Genomic DNA, 19558 nt, shown 5'->3' with positions numbered 1-19558 from the left:
GTCAATCATTAAACGTTCTAATAATCTTCAAGTCTTGTTTTTTTCTCTGATTGTGTTGGCCTTACGGAACAAAATCGAAGGGACAAGGATAAGGAACAGACACGAGAAGAAGAAAACGTTCTTGTATATCAGAAAAACTGGATGTAGGAGAAAGCATTGCATCTGTTGCTGTGTTTGTTTGATGGCCTCTCGCCTCTGACTTAAGGGGGTTGCATATTTAAAACTTACTGTCGTCACAAAAGTATAGATGCGTTGTATTTGATCAGTTAATGCATGGCAGTATTTCTCATATTTAATAGTTAGTAATATTTATGTATTTATGTATTCATTAAACTGGTTTTTTAAAGAGTAGTTGTACATAACTGAACACGTTTGCAGTATTCATCCGATATAAATTATTGAGTCTGCTTCGTGCATTGTTAAGAATGTGTTAATACACACATGTACTGTTATTCATAATTATGTCAGACATTTCTGCGACCAAGACTCATCCACTTGTCTATCATTAACACTGACATCTTATTTACACTGATTGCTCTCTCTCTCTCTCTTCTGTTTTTGTTGTCTACCTCAGTTAACTGTTAATTTACTCTTTTCAGTTCTTGGCATTTTGCTACCTCATTCAAAACCTTATGCTTGCAGATGTGCATGCGATAAAGCATTATGTTTCACTGCATTTGTAAAGGCGAAAAGACTGGAGGAGCCGCGGGGAAAAAAAACCCACTTTGGGACCAACTGTTGGAAGTGCATTTTTATATTTAGTCAAGTTTTGACTAAATATTTTAACATCGAGGGGGAATCGAAACGAGGGTCGTGGTGTATGTGCGTGTGTGCGTGTGTGCGTGTGTGTGTGTGTGTGTGTGTAGAGCGATTCAGACTAAACTACTTGACCGATCTTTATGAAAGTTGACATGAGAGTTCCTGGGTATGAAATCCCCATACGTTGTTTTCATTTTTTTGATAAATGTCTTTGATGACGTCATATCCGGCTTTTCGTGAAAGTTGAGGCGGCACTGTCACGCCCTCATTTTTCAACCAAATTGGTTGAAATTTTGGTCAAGTAATCTTCGACGAAGCCCGGACTTCGGTATTGCATTTCAGCTTGGTGGCTTAAAAATTAATTAATGACTTTGGTCATTAAAAATCTGAAAATTGTAAAAAAAAATAAAAATTTATAAAACGATCCAAATTTACGTTTATCTTATTCTCCATCATTTGCTGATCCCAAAAACATATAAATATGTTATATTCGGATTAAAAACAAGCTCTGAAAATTAAATATATAAAAAAATTTATCAAAATTAAATTGTCCAAATCAATTTAAAAACACTTTCATCTTATTCCTTGTCGGTTCCTGATTCCAAAAACATATAGATATGATATGTTTGGATTAAAAACACGCTCAGAAAGTTAAAACAAAGAGAGGTACAGAAAAGCGTGCTATCCTTCTTAGCGCAACTACTACCCCGCTCTTCTTGTCAATTTCACTGCCTTTGCCATGAGCGGTGGACTGACGATGCTACGAGTATACGGTCTTGCTGAAAAATGGCATTGCGTTCAGTTTCATTCTGTGAGTTCGACAGCTACTTGACTAAATATTGTATTTTCGCCTTACGCGACTTGTTTGTTGTTGTTGTTGCAGCTTCTGATTTTTCTGAAGGTAACTCTGGTAAAGGAGTGAAACGAGCTACCTCCCAGTTTGAATCTACAGAGAATATTTGACTACAGTTACCTTTTTTTCAGCAGGAACCTGGCATTTCTGTTTCAGCGATCCCATGAGCCAAGCTTTCTGAAATGACTGTATTTTGGATTGATAGATTAATGAGTGCATCAACGTTCACATTTTTATTGTTCTTGGCCTGATCAGTCACTAATTTGCAAACTCAATTAATCATTGCTAGTCTTGCATTGGTTTTAGTCAATCGTTGCATGTGTAACATTAGTGCACCATTGTTTTAGCTTGCTGTCGTTACTATGACGTCGTTTTGTCCAATCTGCAGACTGGGGATCTGCCGTTTAGTGATGCAGACCACTAGTGGAGTGCAATGTTGGATATTACGTCACGGATATGACGTCATCCTCGTCATCTTCGTCCATCCTGTGAAGTTGAAGTCCATTGATATTAACATTTAGGAAGAACAACTTTCATACAAAAAGACTAATGCTTTTTTGTGGTCAGAGTTTTCAAACACCTTAATGCTTGTCCAAATTTACAATTAAAATGTGAACCCTTGCCTTTTGATTTCAATTTAAATAGAATTTTAAGTTCAATGCACACCTAATGCTTTTTTGCCATCTGTTGCTTAACTGTAAAATCCAGTTGGACACCTTAATCTGTTATATTAATTCCATTTGTGTCACTGCTTTGTCAGATTGCTATGGTTCCATTAAACCTTTATGTATTTTGATACTAGAGTGGTATCAGAATGTTTAGGACTTTGAGAACTATAGTTGTAGCACAGTGATGCATTCATATTGGTACAACTAGCTTGATTGCTACGGAGTTACAAAAGCACAGCAGTGCAGTTGGTCTCTGTCATTTTTAGTAACAGCTTTTGTTCGTTTTCTTTTGAATTAATATTGACCAGTGACGTCATCAGACATTAACATCATCAGCACGATGACGTCACCTTCTTGCACACCAAGGGTAGGTAATTCTAACTAGCTAGCTTCTTCAGTACTAATGTTTTCCTTGCGTTCTAGAGTGGGACATAGAGGTAGACTTTAGTTCAGTTTAGTTCAGCTTAAATTCGGTGTATGTTAGTGGAGTTGCTGTGTAATCGGGTGGATTCAGACGCTCAAAGCGACTCCTTCATCTGTCTGATTGTTTATTTCCAGCTGCTGATTGTGTCATCAGCTAATATCAACGAGATTCCACGAAAATCACACCGAGACAATACCAGGACTCTCTTTGGACAGTCCCCGCCCCCTCAACCCCTTAGCCCACCCGGTTGATTCTATTTTGCCATTCGAAACAAAAAATACCAGCATTACTTTATTCTACTGCCACACTTTGACATTTTGAGAGCAGCGGTAGACGGGAAATAAGGCAAACATTCCCAAAGTGTTGACACAAATCGCCTGCCGTAACTGTGGGTGTAGGACCAGTTTGCATCACCATGAAGAATGGCTGTGAAATCAAATTAAGTTCCAATGAGAAATGTGTTTGTTCCGTGGAAGTGAAACATGTGCCAGATACATCTTCAGAACTAAAAACTGTCCAAAACGGAGATCTAAATCAGATTCGGCGACTTTGGGAGTAAAGTATAAATGGCGAAAGTATGAAGACGATGTGAAGGATTGACAAATTCATACACTGTAGTTTCAAAGAATGTAGGGTGAATGGTCAGGGATATTTGTGATTATTTACTGGTGTGCAATAGATAACTGCTTGTATGAGCTGTGAAAGTAGAACGTTGGCAAACATAGATTATTTTGATCTTAGGATTTTTGAAAATTGGAGAACAATATCGATGCATTCAAGCAAACACACTTAGTTAACAAAAGCGGTGTTACCACCTGGACTGATCTATATTTATTTTACGAACCCATCTTCGTTACCATCCTATGATAACATTTCCGTTCACCTACGTGTGTAGCATAACATAGTGTTATGTTATGTAATTTACAAGTATAAACTCTATGCATGAAACATTAATTTATTCAAATGTATGGAACTATGCAAATTACATCGATGTACTCTGCATATCAGATACGACCTAATTTCCTTTGAATACACTATATAACGTGCATGAAATGTATTTATTGATCAATAATAACCGCACAGTGATATAGATAGTGATCCTATAAATCTACATGATGAAAAGAATGTACTATAATATTATTATCAACAATTTTTTTATTATCCCGTTTTTATTCTTCGACCGCAACCTTTAGTCATGCACAGCTCTATGCAAACCTATGCGTTTCAATCTTAACCCACGTGATACAGAGCTATTTTATATTGATCAAATAACAGTTTGGTACAGGTGTCTTTTTGTTGAAAAACACACATAAACTATTCGGCAGGTGCAATAGATGTGATTGTAGACTACATGATTTTTTTTTTATATCTTGAACGATAGTCCTTTGAAAGTTTCTATATTTTTGAAGTGAATGATGCATGTATATATCTAAAAGTATTATCAGTATACTTGGTGCTATTTTGTGAGAGGAATACTAAAAGTTGACGGAAAGTGTGTACAGAGTTTTGGCTAGAAGTTTGTGTATAACATATATTATGGAAATGTGAATAAAAGGTGAATACAAAGTGTGACTTGCATTGGTGGTTTTTTTCTCGATACTGTACGTCTGTCTGTTCGTCATTTAATTTTCTCTCTCCGTCTCCTTGCTGGTACATCTGTCTGTCTGTCTGTCTGTCTGTCTGTCTCTTCCTCGCTCTCGCTCTCGCTCTCGCTCTCTCTTTCACTATTTTTTCTCTCTCGTTCCCTTTCAGAACCTAAACATTGACTCGAAGACAACTTCAAGGTTGATTCGTCTTATAAACACGCTCCAAAATAAGGCATCTTTAAAACGACCGTATCGCCTGGCACCACCGCATCAGAATGGCTTCAAAACAACTTGATCCACTTAGCCACTTCAAATATCATGCTATGTCCAAACTGATATTTTGGTTTTACGCCCGAAATCTTGAGTCATCCTCTGCCGGCACTCTCTCTGAAAAATGTAAGTAGGTTAAAACAACCCCAATCACGTGGCACCACCGAACGAGTTTAGCTTTCAGCCCTTCGACCCTTTCCGTGATCGTAGATCAGTCATTCAAACATGTATTTTCGGAGAGAAAAAAAAGCGATTACATTTACGGATTCACCTACAGATCCAATAAACACTCTCTTACGAATCTAAGTATCTTTAAATACTCGTCTCACCCCCCCCCCCCCCCCCCCCCCCGCTCCCTCGCCGCCTCTCACCGCCTAACTTCAACGCCCGGCTTGAATCGCATCACCTGGCACCCAGGGGACTGTTGGCCCCTTCAAACCTTGTGCTAAGTTAACACTGATTTCCCCCCCCCCTCCCGCCCCCCCCAAAAAATAGAAATAAACACAACCGTGAAAAAACACACCCACACACACACACACACCGTCATACACACACACACACACACACACACACACACACACACACTGACACACACAGACAACCAACAAACAAGAAAACCTTTAACTTTTGATTTTATTTTTTTTCAAGTCAAACAGTTTATTTACCAAATGCAAAGCACAGGATTTTGTTATGGTGTATGCATAAAACTTCACACTCCTTCCACACGCATCATAATAAATATGTACAGATAAAGTGTTCAATTTCACTGGGCCTATTTACGTGTGTATACCAACCAGACAGTTCAAAACGGACTGGTTGTTCTTTTAGCACCAATTTGACAGGAGTAATCACAGGTTGCATGGATAAAGATAAATGAATTCCCTAAAATCATATCTAAAAATATAATCATCAATATAATAAATCCGAGTACATGCTGACACAGTTATTCAAAGGACACAACCCTTATATCTATTAAGATATTTCATTTAAGGATACTCGATCCATTTCAAAACTTTAGCTGACACATATCACAGATCTAACAGATCTAACGATCCACCATTGAGGCCGCAAGGACTGCCTCAGGAAAGAAACTGTTCCTGAAACGAGAAGTCCTGCTCTTCAGAGCGCGGAAGCGCTTGCCTGACGGGAGGGGCTCGAACAGATGGCTGGCTGGGTGAGATGAGTCTGCCACTATACCCCTAACTCTCTTTGCTAAACGTGAGCTGTACAGTGAGGCGACTGACGGAAGTTCGCAACCCACAATACGAGACGCTTGTCTGACAATGCGCTCCAGCTCTTCCTTGTTCCTAGCACTGGCACCGCTAAACCACACGGTGACTGAAAAACACAGAATGCTTTCTACAGTAGCCCTATAGAACTGCTTTTGGATGGCTTGGTTCAGTCTAAATTTCTTCAGCTGTCTAAGGAAGTGAAGCCTCTGCTGACACTTCTTGATAATGGGCTCTGTGTTTTTGTCCCATGTGAGGTCGCTCGAGATGATTGTGCCTAAAAATCTAAAGGAGTCGACCTGCTCAACACTTACACCGTTGATCTCTAAAGGGGTGAGTGCGAGTTTGTTCTTTCTAAAATCTACAATCATTTCTTTGGTTTTAGAGACATTGAGCTCTAAGTTGTTGTCAGAGCACCAGCCAACCAACTGTTCCACCTCCTCTCTATACACACTTTCATCATCGTTGGAAATCAGCCCCTCAACTGTCGTGTCATCTGAAAACTTCAGAACCAGCACAGATGGATCTGATGATACACAGTCGTTCGTGAAAAGTGTGAATAAAAGTGGAGAAAGCACACACCCCTGGGGTGCCCCTGTGTTCAGCGTGGCTGAGCAAGAGTATGAACCGTTCACCTTGACTACCTGTGGACGGTCTAAGAGAAAGTCTAAAACCCAATGACAGATGGACGGATGTACGTTCAGGGCTGACAGCTTGTCAAACAGCATGTGGGGGATAATTGTATTAAAAGCACTACTAAAATCGAGAAATAAGATTCTAGCGTATGAACGTGGCTTCTCCAGATGACGCAGGATGTGGAACAGGCTCTGAACATCCTCAGAGAAGTAATGCATCTTCACAGCCACCGTATCGACTGGCACCAGCGAGTCAGTATGGCTTCCAGACTGTCGGTCAGAATTATCTGCAGGCGGATGCCCAAATGTCGGCCCGGTAAAGTGTCCTTTGTACCTCAACGTGAACCGGCGGAGGGGAGCGGCAACCACCTGTTACGGCCTACAGGCTACAGATACCTGAGAGAAGCTGGCCCATTAAATACAGCTAGGTATAGCTGGTGAAATCGTAAAGATTGAATACGTACTTCCCATATAGTGTGTGGATGTTTTCTCTCAGGTGAAAGCTTAACGGTTTGACTGTATGGACATCACAGATGTCCAGAATCACTACGTCAGTGTAGCCGGCCAAGGTGTGTACGGGTAGATTTTGACGATAGGCCCTACATGCACCCAATGTTCCTGGCAAACGTTTTTGGCATAAGATGCATTTTATGACGTTAAAATGCATTTGATGACACTACACCTAGACTTACACAAAACACCTCACACTTACTGCACCTTTCTATTTTCTATGAAGCACCACTCATTCTTCTAGTATGCCCTTCTCCGCAGTCAGGGTAACATCTTTGTAGCTAACCAGCTTCCTGGAAAAGCGCGGAGTCAAAGTGATGAAGAGTTCAGTGTGTCAGACACTGATTTTAACTTTTGGTATTAATAATACGAGATGATTGAGGCTGCAGTTAGATAATGAGAATACTTTGAGTGACAGACGTCAACAACTCAAAGGGGTCACTTTTTTGTTTGTTTTGGTCGCTTGTCCGATGTCTTGTTGTCTTACGCGGTCACTCTATTCATTCAAACGCCTACTCTATGTTTGCAATCAAAGTTCAGTAACTGTTTAAAGAGGCATGTAAGCAAGACAAGGTGACGCAACTCAGCAACAGGAAAGTTTCAGCATGAAACCACGAAGAACACTCAATTATCGCCCCCCTCCCTACACACACACGCACACACACAGACACACACACACACCGGCACACACACACACACACACACACACACACACACACACACACACACACACACACACACACACACACGTTTATCCGCATTAAAAAGTGACAAACAAACAAACACTACACCAAGTGCCGAGCGGTAAAACAAATGTCAACAACAAACAACAACAAACGATACCTACACGTGGATTTTTTATTTTACGAACATAGCGCAGCTGGATAGAAAGCATTGTAGTGCCAGTGCAAATTACTTGTAACCAATGAAACAAAATAACATAAAAGTTATAGCTTCTCTGCGGGTCTCAAAACTGACAACTGTGGAATATGATGGCAACTTGGAAAGCTTGTGATCGTGAAATCTGAAAAGAATTTGAGCTGATAAGGGTAAAGCAATATAAAAATCAGAGGGAGAGGCGTGCGCGTGTGTGTGTGTGTGTGTGTGTGTGTGTGTGTGTGTGTGTGTGCGTGCGTGCGTGCGTGCGTGCGTGCGGTCGTGTGCGGCGTGTCCATGCCGCCCTACACATTAACCAGGTATTAACATTATTTATGTTTCGCTGCCAATCATATTATCCGTGTCAAGACTGGGCAAAACTACAGGAGCAAAACCACAACCAAAGACTTACGACCAACATATAAGACAAGCATTATCAAAACGGTTTGATTTACTTGTACAAGACGAATTGGAAATGATACCCCTCGACCGATAACAACACCACCCCAAAACATTTCCCATGCTGTCATGCTAGATTTAAAGCTCACAGACATTTCACGGAAAATGGATCCACAGGAGCCAAACAGCTCCTGTCAATACGTACAAGACCGCCTGCTTGTTCTAGCACCGCTCGGTGTTGTAAACATGTTGTTGCCTCCATGTTTTTACATTTAGTCAAGTTTTGACTAAATGTTTAACGTAGAGGGGGGAATCGAGACGAGGGTCGTGGTGTGTGTGTGTGTGTGTGTGTGTGTGTGTGTGTGTGTGTGTGTGTGTGTGTCTGTCTGTCCGAGGCTGTGCTGTGTGTGTGTAGAGCGATTCAGACTAACTACTGGACCGATCTTTATGAAATTTGACATGAGAGTTTCTGGGTATGATATCCCCAGACGTTTTTTTCATTTTTTTGATAAATGTCTTTGATGACGTCATATCCGGCTTTTCGTGAAAGTTGAGGCGGCACTGTCACGCTCTCATTTTTCAACCAAATTGGTTGAAATTTTGGTCAAGTAGTCTTCGACACACACAAAAAAGTATAATAAAATACTAAACTAAAAGAAATCTTGTGCCTTTTAAAACAATCCTCAAATTGTTTACTACTTAACTATTTACACAACCAGTCTCAAAAATAAAACAATAAACTTAATGGAGTCCAGAAGAATTTGATAATTTAGAAAATATCAGTTTAAACAATCATTAGCAGCTTCAAACACTTCAATCAATGTCAACTTAAAATAACAAATTTAGAACATCAACAAAATAAAAAAATAAAAATTTAACTAGAAATTTCAAAGTTTTTCAAACCCAAGTAACACACTTTAAATGAAAAATTCAATTCCACACACCACTAACCAGCGTCAGATCCTTTAAGGAAAATCAATCGCCAGAGCAAAAATTTTTTTTTTTTAAAGTTCACAACAACAAAAAATTTCACCCAAAAAATGTCCAAGTACAAATGTTTACCAAGTATCACTAAAAATAAAATTACTACTAACCAAAAAAAATTAAATTTAAAAAAAAACTTTCCCAATACCAACAACTAAATATCAAACACTAGTATAGGGGAGATAATCACCCTATTACTACAAATAGGAACAACAATAACAATAATAAACAAAAAATTTTTTTCAAGCCAGAGTACACAACTGAAAAAAAAAAAGAGGCGAAGCCTTCAAGGCTCACGTAAGAAATCGACAAACAGTAACACAAACTCAATCACTCCGTCACTCACACACACTCACACTCACACTCACACACAGACACACACTCACACACAGACACACACAGACACACACAGACACACACAGACACACAGACACACACACACACACAGACACACAGACACACACACACACACAGACACACACACACACACACACACACACACACACACACACACACACACACACACACACACACACACACACACACACACACACACACACACACACACACACACACACACACACACACACACACACACACACACACACACACACACACACACACACACACACACACACACACACACACACACACACACACACACACACACACACACACACACACACACACACACACACACACACACACACACACACACACACACACACACACACACACACACACACACACACACACACACACACACACACACACACACACACACACACACACACACACACACACACACACACACACACACACACACACACACACACACACACACACACACACACACACACACACACACACACACACACACACACACACACACACACACACACACACACACACACACACACACACACACACACACACACACACACACACACACACACACACACACACACACACACACACACACACACACACACACACACACACACACAGAGAAAGAGCATAGGTGAAACTGTGCAAGAAAGCGAGACACTAGATCTAGATCTATCTGTCTGCGTGTAACCTACTTACATGGACACGACTGCCAAATAGTCTCGGCCCGCTCAAAATAACAATCACCGAGACTTTCAGTAATTCCATCGCGTGACGTCTAACCCTCGTACGTCATAATGTGACGTCAATGTAATATGACGTCTTCAAATGTTAAAGTTTCTACCACAGACATACATACATACATACATACGCACGCACGCACGCACGCACGCACGCACGCACAGACAGACAAAAGTTAGCATCGCATAGGCTACACTTCGTGAGCCAAAAATATATCAGAGTCCAAACAAAAAAATACAAAATTTCAGAATATACAAAAGAAATGGCACACCCTATACTATTTTATTTAAAATAAGCCTGCACCTCAACGACAACAATCATACACAACAATCAATCCAAGATAGAATCTAAGAAAGATAGTTTAAAAAAAACTAAAAGGAAAGGGAGCTAGAATTTAGATAGAAAGATAGTTAATAATTACACAGAAAAGGAAGCAAACAGAAACTAAGGCCCTCTCTACGTAAGAAACTATACAATTACGTAGACCCCTAGAGCTGGAGAGGGGTTTCCAATGACATACACATAAACACTCACTACAACACGCAAAGTATCAAGGTATATTTAGCTACACTGTAAGCGTGCTTGGAGTGTGTTAAGCTTTTGTGTTTGCTTGCATGGAGTATGCTGAGTATGCTATGTTATGCAGATTGTGGGTCTTGTTCATTGTGTATGGTTTTATTATTAGTTATGTTAATTTTAGTTATTGTAAAGCGCATTGAGCATATATATGATTATGCGCTATAGCAAATGTCCATTATTATTATTATTATTAAGCACTTCTTTATCAAACACTTATCACTTTAGCTCAAATCAAAGGGAAGCAACTGCTAACTATAACTACAACCAAAATGTCCTTATTTAGAAAAAACAAACTTATTAGGGCTATGTCGGGGTCACCACTGTCATGAAGTGGATTGTAGTGTGAATAAAGGATCTTTTCTGAAAACGTGTTCTGCCCTATCTTTTTACACTGACTTCAAACTTCACACCAACACACTCCAAACACAGAAATTTGGGAGGATACAGACTTATTATTTTCTCCCCCAAAATATAACACGATTCTCCACCTCAAATACATCAATACGAATCAACTTCTTGAACACACAGTTCACACAACATATAGCATTCACTCAATGCATGTAAATACATGTTATAAAGATACTTTCTCAAAGATAGATTAACGCACAAGATAAGGTGCTGACAGACACTCACGAGTTCGTAACACGGCTCACTGCATGTCGTCATTTACACATCACTTGTGTCGCTGAATCCCGTAGATGATGAATTCCCAGAAACTCTCCTTATAAGTGCCAACACACACCTTTCACGTTTCTCCCCGAGAAACATTTCCGCCATTTGCGAAATAAACCGTCGTCGCTACGACCGGTAACGATGGAAACTCCTCCGTTTAGCCATCTCTGCGCCGATGTGGTCTCTTCCCCCACCATCGCTCCGCATTCTCCCGTGTAAGGTCCCTCCCTTGTCCACGCCATGGAAAACCCTCATGGAACCTCCTAAAGAATTAACCCAAGTCTTAATACACATTCTCTTAAACATCTCTCTCGTTCATTCTACATTCACATTCCGTCCACAGACAAAATCCAACTATACTTCATCCATGAATCACTTAATCCATCACTGACACTACCACACATAGTATCACTGTCTTAAACATAACATAAATGCATAACAGCAATTATGTTCAAGAATTTACCAACAAAAACCATAACATAATCACAAGAATTCTCTCAAAACTTCACACTAGAATTTAGTGCACTTTGTATACACTAACCTTTACATTCCAGCTATGTATTCCAACTTCAATAATATACAACATAGTAAATCATTTACCTTAAGAGACCCGTCTCTTGAAAGAGTGTTTGTCCCCGACAAACTTGACACACGCTGACAACCTCACTGGTTGACAATGTTGAGCGTTGTGACGATATTACCCCCAGACCAGCTACAGTTCTCATAAACACAACTCATGTCAAACTATGGTTTTCTCGTGCAACGCACAAAACCCGTGATAACGCCTCTCCAGTCACCTACGCATCGCACATCAATATTTAGGGAGGTTAAAAACACGACGTGGTTGTTTTGTCGCTGCGCTGGTGGTGACAACGCTGTCTGTTGTGTCCGTAATCTTTGAAAGTTTTTGGACTGAAAAAGTGGTGTGCAGTGCTGTAAATGTGCAAGAAGATGGCTGATTTACTGAGGAATGTGGTGGTGTGTGTTCTGGCGTGGTTGTTTATGGCTGCAGTCGTCTACGGACAATTTTCAAATGTCAACACGGTGCGAGCTCCGATCATCCGATACAACATGGCGACCCTACTGTCATTGCGATCGTCGCCACTTGTTGTGAAACCAGTGATCGAATTGCCACCTGAGATGAAGAAGAGGAAGAGGGGAAGGAAGGGAGGAGTGAAGGCCAGAAATAAACGTAGACTTTTCAAACCCTACTTGCCGACTGTGGTTATGGGAAATGTGCAATCGATACCAAACAAGATGGACGAACTGGCAGCATTGGTGCAACACGATCATGCATTTCGAACCAGCAGTTTGATGTGTTTCAGTGAAACTTGGCTTAGTGACTCGATCCCTGATTCTAGTGTGGAGTTGACAGGTTTTTCTGTGTTTAGAGGGGACAGATCGAAAGACTCGGGGAAGAAGAAGGGGGGAGATGTTTGTGTTTAAATGTCAACCAGAAGTGGTGTCACACGAACAACGTCACGGTCAAGCACACATCATGCTCACCCTGTGTTGAAATGCTCACGCTAGGCACGAGGCCGTACTACATGCCACGGGAGTTTCCTCAAGTGTTGACAGTCGCTGTGTACGTGCCACCCTCGGCTAACGCGTCAGAAGCAGCAGAGACGATAGCACAGCACGTGCATGAACAACAGACTAAATCGCCAGACGCTTTCGTTTTAGTTAGCGGGGATTTTAACCACTGTAACCTGAAGAAAGTGCTACCTGTAGTGTTTGAGAATATGTTACCATCTAAGGGAAGCAACTGCTACATATGTGTCAAGTAACTAACGAGAGTTAGTTCCCTTGTTACATACTCTGATCATCTTCATGGCTGACAATAAACACAGCTTGCCCCCTCAAACCATCGTTTGTCGGCTTTATCGTATACATGCATGGTGAACGTGTATCCACCTTCATCACAGACATCATATTGGCGACGAGGTAAATTATTTTACGTACATATCGGCTCTACCTTGTGCAAGAACTTTGTAATTTCACTTTTCTGACTTGCCACGTGCTTCTCAACTTCCAACATGGCTGAACAGTTATCTGCACTACCTACTTATCCTTCGTTTGACTGTTCGTCTGATGGCGTGTCTATCAGATGGAGCAAGTGGATCGCAAGACTAGAGAACCTGTTCGTTGCATTCAACATTGCCAACGACCAGAGGAAGAAAGCGTTGCTGCTTACGTACGCTGGGAACGATCTGAATGACATTGTAGACTCTTTTCCAGCTGCTGATCTGACCCCTCGGGATGGTGAGACTCACTTCCAGAAACTTGTTGATCGTATCAATGAACATTTTAACCCACAGATCAACAGAGAGTATCAGGTTTTTACCTTCAGACAGCTCACGCAAACATCTGACAGTGTTGACATTTTTTATCAACAGCTGAAACGACATGCCTCTCTCTGTAACTTTGCCAACATTGAGTCTGAAATTAAATCGCAGCTGATAACCGGTTGCAAAGTGAACAAGGTGCGAGAGAAGGGCCTGAGCAACCCAGGAATAACACTGTCTGACCTCCTGCAGTATGCCCGCACATTGGAGTTGACTGCTTCTTACTCAAGAAAAATGCATGAAGACGGTGCAGTTAACCGACTCCATCGTTCAGCTACATCAAGCAAGCATCAGCCTGATCGACGTCATCACCAGCCCCGCCGTAGTCAAGCCTCACACCGTCATAACCAGCCAACCGATCATTGCAAGAACTGTGGTGGTACATGGCCGCATGAGAAGGGACAGCATTCGTGCCCTGCTTTCAACAAACAATGCCGCTCCTGTGGAAAATTCAACCACTTCTCATCCGTCTGCCGTTCCAGTCCACGCAACACGGCAAGATCAAGGACAGGTGGAAGGGGCAGTGCATCCTCTTCCTCCTCTTCCCAACAGCCTCGCTCCATCAAGCACAAGCCCAAACCTGTTCACCACGTTGAGCAACATGGTGAATGTGACAACAACGACGCTTCGTTCATCGACGACGGCAATGACGCAGACACTGAGTACGTCTTCACTGCAAACGGCAACTCGAATCAACTGCCACGCTTCAAGGTCTACCTCAACGGACAACAGACAACCTTCCTTGCTGATTCCGGAGCTACAGTCAATCTACTGTCACGGACAGATTATGAAAGTCTTACACCCAAGCCACCGCTCAGCCCGTCAAACGTGAGAATCTCTGCGTACGGCAATCAACACTCCATCCGTGCGTTTGGACAGTTTTGCGCTGAACTACACACTGACACAGCATCCTGCTCAGCCACGATATGTGTTGTTCCAGGCAATGAGAAACCCATCCTGAGCTGGTCAACCTCGCAAACACTCAAGCTGCTGACCACCGTCCACTGCATCGAGCACAAAACTCAGCAAGAGAACCAGCTTGGTAAACTCAATGATCGACAGATCAAACTCCACATCGACGAGACGGTACAGCCTGTCGCTCAGCACTACCGTCGTGTTCCCTTTCATGTCCGCAAGCATGTGGAAGAACAAATCCGAAAGGATGAAGAACTTGGTGTCATCGAGAAGGCAACTGGTCCAACACCATGGGTATCTCCTATAGTTGTGGTGCCTAAACCCAAGTCTCCAGGCAAGGTACGCGTGTGCGTCGACATGCGTTCTGCAAACAAGGCCATCAGGAGAGAACGTCATGCTACCCCAACACTTGATGAACTGAAAACCATGCTCGCAGGTGCTAAAGTTTTCAGCAAGCTTGACCTGAACCAAGGCTACAACCAGCTAGAACTAGCTGAGGAGTCGCGCTACATCACGACGTTCTCCACACATCTTGGTCTCTACAGATACCGACGCCTCTTCTTTGGTGTGAACTCCGCAAGCGAGATCTTCCAAGAAACCATCAGGCAAGTACTGTCTGGCCTCAAGGGTGTCGTAAACATCAGTGACGACATTCTCTGCTACGGTACGTCACAGCAAGACCATGACAACAACCTACGCGCTCTCATGCAGCGTCTCCGTGAGAAAGACCTCACTCTCAACACTGACAAGTGTGAGTACAACAAGAAGTCGCTTGAGTTCCTTGGTCATATCTTCGGGGAAGACGGCATCACCCCAAGCCAAGACAAGCTCAAGACCATTCTTGAACTGCCAACACCAACCAACGCATCTGAAGTAAGAAGTCTTCTCGGCATGATGAACTTCTGTGGTGCACACTTCATTCCAAACTATGCAACACTCACCCATGAACTCCGTCTGCTGACAAAGAAGACAACACCATGGTCGTGGAATGAAAAGCATGACGCAGCCCTCGGAACGCTGAAAGCAGAACTCAGCAAAGCAACGACTCTTGCTTACTTCAATCCAGGAAAACCGACAGAGATCTACACCGACGGCAGTCCTGTAGGCATCTCTGCAGTCCTGACCCAAGACAAGCGCATCATCCAGTTTGCAAGCCGAGCGCTCACTCCAACAGAACAAAGATATTCACAGACAGAACGTGAAGCACTCGCCATCACATGGGCCTGTGAATATTTCCACATCTACCTGTTTGGTGCTACATTCACTGTCTACACTGACCACAAGCCTTTGGTCAGCATGTTCAACAACCCTCGTGCTCAACTCTCTGCTCGTGTTGAACGCTGGGTACTGAGAACACAGCCCTACGAAATGACTGTTCAGTACCGACCTGGTTTCGACAACCCCGCCGACTATCTGAGTCGACATCCAGTCCAACAGCATCCCAGCAGCAGAGAAGAGAAGATCGCAGAAGAGTATCTTCACTACGTTGTCGACACGTCCACTCCAAAAGCCATGACGTTAGACACAGTCATCTCAGAAACAGCGAAAGATGTCACCCTTATGGCAGTGATCAACGCAATCCTTACCAGTGACTGGGAAGCCAAAGACGACGTTGACACAAAAACTTTCAGAACCCTCTACTTGTGTCGTTCAGAACTCTCACTCAGTCACAACGCATCAGTTCTACTCAAGGGTACACGCATCGTTCTCCCAGAGTCTCTTCATCTTCAAGCTGTGAAAGTCGCTCACACTGGACATCAAGGCATCGTCAAGACAGTCGCCCTGCTTCGAGAAAAGGTTTGGTTCCGAGGAATGCAAGAGACTGTTGAGAAAGCGGTGAAAAACTGCTTAACCTGTCAAATCTCCACTCCCACACCAGCCAGAGAACCGCTGAAGATGTCTCTACTGCCCACAGCACCTTGGTCTGAACTTAGTGCTGATTTCGGAGACGCACCCAACGGAAACATTCTCCTTGTCATCACAGATGAATATTCCAGATTCACCGTTGTTGACATTTTGCAATCAACATCCAGCCGGAGTGTGATTCCACGTCTCGACAAGATCTTCGCAGAATACGGCATACCAGATGTTCTGAAGACGGACAATGACCCACCATTCAACAGCCACGAGTTCGCGACATACGCAACACACACCGGGTTCAAGCACAGGAAGATCCCCCCCTGTGGCCCCCTGCAAATGGAGAAACGGAACGCTTTATGCGTACCACCAAGAAGACTGTCAAAGCCGCCCATGCACAACAGCTGAACTGGAAACAGGAAATGTACAAGTTTCTTCTTGACTACAGAACAACTCCACACTGCACAACTGGTGTCGCCCCTGCTACTGCCCTCTTTGGTCGCAACATCAAGAACAGACTACCACAACTCCCGCCGCAGCAGCCAGCGGACGCAAAGATGAGACAACAGGATGCCCGCGCCAAAGGCAAGATGAAGCTCTACGCAGACAACAAGAACTATGTCAAACCAAGCAACCTTCAGATTGGTGATTCTGTTCTCATCAAGGACACTTCCATTAAGAAGTCTACTCCTCCATTCAACCCAACACCCCTCACTGTTGTGTCAAAGAACGGTTCTATGATCTCTGCGTGCCGAGGAAACAAGATAATCACGCGAAACAGCAGTTTCTTCAAACGCTCCCCCAGACATCCAACTCCTTCAGAAACAAATGACGCTGAAGCTGACGCCGAAGCTGAAACTGAAGCTGTTACTCTTCCTCACACAGATGAACCAAACTCGCAACATGCACACAACAAGCAAAACCAAAACGCACAAAACACACATACTAACGTCGCACCAACTCCACGTCGTTCGCACAGGGAAAAACATTTACCTACCAAACTGCAAGATTTTGTTCTGACTTGAACGTTGAACTGACTGATGTTTTGTAAAATCATTTTATTTCTGGTGCCTGTGCAGACATTTTATTTTCAAGATTTTCCGTCAAGTGCCTATTGTGTCGTTTTATTTCACATTGCTGGTTAGCATCATTTCTCAGTATTTTTGGGTGACACGTAAATTCAGTTTTGTTTTGTTTTTCTTTAATGAGAAGGGAAGATAAGTACACTAATTTCTACTTTCATTATCATTTGTTAGTACTTTCAAAATTCATAAGGCTGAAGCATTACTTCATAAGATTTGGAGTGAGAACACTTTTCTTGTTGAATGTAAAGTCAAACATTTCTAGTCAGCATTACATTTCTACTTCTTGGCATCATTCTTTAATCTTCAGGAGAAGATATCATTTCTTATCATTTGGCTTGTCCAGTTATCCATTTTGTAATTTTGGATTTTACTTCTTAAAATTCAAGAAGGGGAGAGATGTAGTGTTTGAGAATCTGTTACCATCTAAGGGAAGCAACTGCTACTAATGTGTTAAGTAACTAACGAGAGTTAGTTCCCTTGTTACATACACTGATCATCTTCATGGCTGACAATAAACACAGCTTGCCCCCTCAAACCATCGTTTGTCGGCTTTATCGTATACATGCATGGTGAACGTGTATCCACCTTCATCACAGACATCATACTACCCAAACTGTACCAACATGTCACATGCCCTACACGAAAAGACAAGACTATAGACTTATGTTATTCAAACGTCAAGGATGCGTACAGTTCGTATGCACTGCCAGCTCTAGGACGGTCCGATCATAACATTGTAAACCTTGTCCCACGTTACCGACCACGTGTGCAGCGGGAACCGCCCATCACTAGGACTGGTTTTGATTGGTCGGGCGAGTCAATGGAAACCCTTAGAGGGTGCCTCGATTGCACTGATTGGACAGTATTTGTGGACTCGTCCCGTGATGTTGATGAACTGACAGAATGCGTAACCGATTATGTGTCTTTTTGTGTGGACAATGTTGTGCCGAAGAAAACAGTGAAGGTGTACAGCAATACAAAGCCCTGGGTCACGAAAGATATCAAAGATGTGCTGAATAAGAAGAAGAAAACTTTTAGAGAAGGGAATTGTAAGAACATGAGGGAGGTTCAGAGGGAGGTCCAGAGTTCGATTAGGAGGGGGAAGGAAGAGTTTAAGAGGAAGGTAGAGGGACATTTCACGGGGAACAACATGAAGAAGGCATGGGAGGGGTTGAATGTCATGAGTGGCTACAAGGGGAAGAAGGGTGGGAGTAAGGAAAAAAGCAACGCTACGCAGTCAGATGCAAATGATCTCAACCAGTTTTATGCACGCTTCGATAAGCATGACTTCAGCGGGGAAAGGAAGGCAATGCGGGACAGGTTGACCAGTGATAGTGGGCTTACGGAAGGGGATTCCCCAATAGTGGTGACGGAAGAAGAGGTGGAGAGGGGGCTGAAGAATGTTAATGCTAGCAAGGCGGGGGGACCAGATGGGATGATGCCCAAAGTTTTAAAACTATGTGCAGAGCAACTTAGTTATATTTTTTCAGTCATTTTTAACATGTCGCTTGGTGCTAGCAGGGTACCGGCCCTATGGAAAACTTCATGCATTGTTCCTGTGCCAAAGAAAAAGACTGTGATAACCATGAATGACCTGAGACCTGTGGCACTTACTTCTGTTTGTATGAAAGTCTTTGAGAGAGTTGTTTTGTTCAAACTGAGTGATTGTGTGAAAGATTTTATTGATCCATGTCAGTTTGCATACAGGAAAAACAGGAGTGTTGATGATGCTGTGTTGAATGTTTTAAACAAGATCTACTCTCATTTAGAAAAGCCTGGCTCTT

At 42.6% G+C, this 19558-nt stretch overlaps 1 protein-coding gene across 4 annotated transcripts in view; it reads left to right on the top strand.

Annotated features, from left to right (window-relative positions):
- Window positions 1-4273, top strand: part of LOC138962050 (serine-rich adhesin for platelets-like) — a 68394-nt gene extending 64121 nt beyond the window's left edge. For 3 of the 4 annotated variants that reach the window (XM_070333747.1, XM_070333748.1, XM_070333749.1), the window contains one exon: window positions 2839-4273. In XM_070333747.1, coding sequence (XP_070189848.1) covers window positions 2839-2861 — 23 coding nt within the window. In that variant the 3' untranslated portion in view covers window positions 2862-4273. Of the gene's footprint in view, window positions 1-2000 lie in introns of all 4 variants that reach the window. The other variant, XM_070333750.1, reaches the window with a different exon arrangement.
- The last annotated feature ends 15285 nt before the right edge of the window (window positions 4274-19558 follow it).

Source organism: Littorina saxatilis, linkage group LG3 (genome assembly GCF_037325665.1).
Source record: "Littorina saxatilis isolate snail1 linkage group LG3, US_GU_Lsax_2.0, whole genome shotgun sequence".
NCBI classification, from domain to species: domain Eukaryota; kingdom Metazoa; phylum Mollusca; class Gastropoda; order Littorinimorpha; family Littorinidae; genus Littorina; species Littorina saxatilis.
Note: the sequence above shows the minus strand (reverse complement) of the source record. Positions and strands in the feature narration are given on the sequence as shown.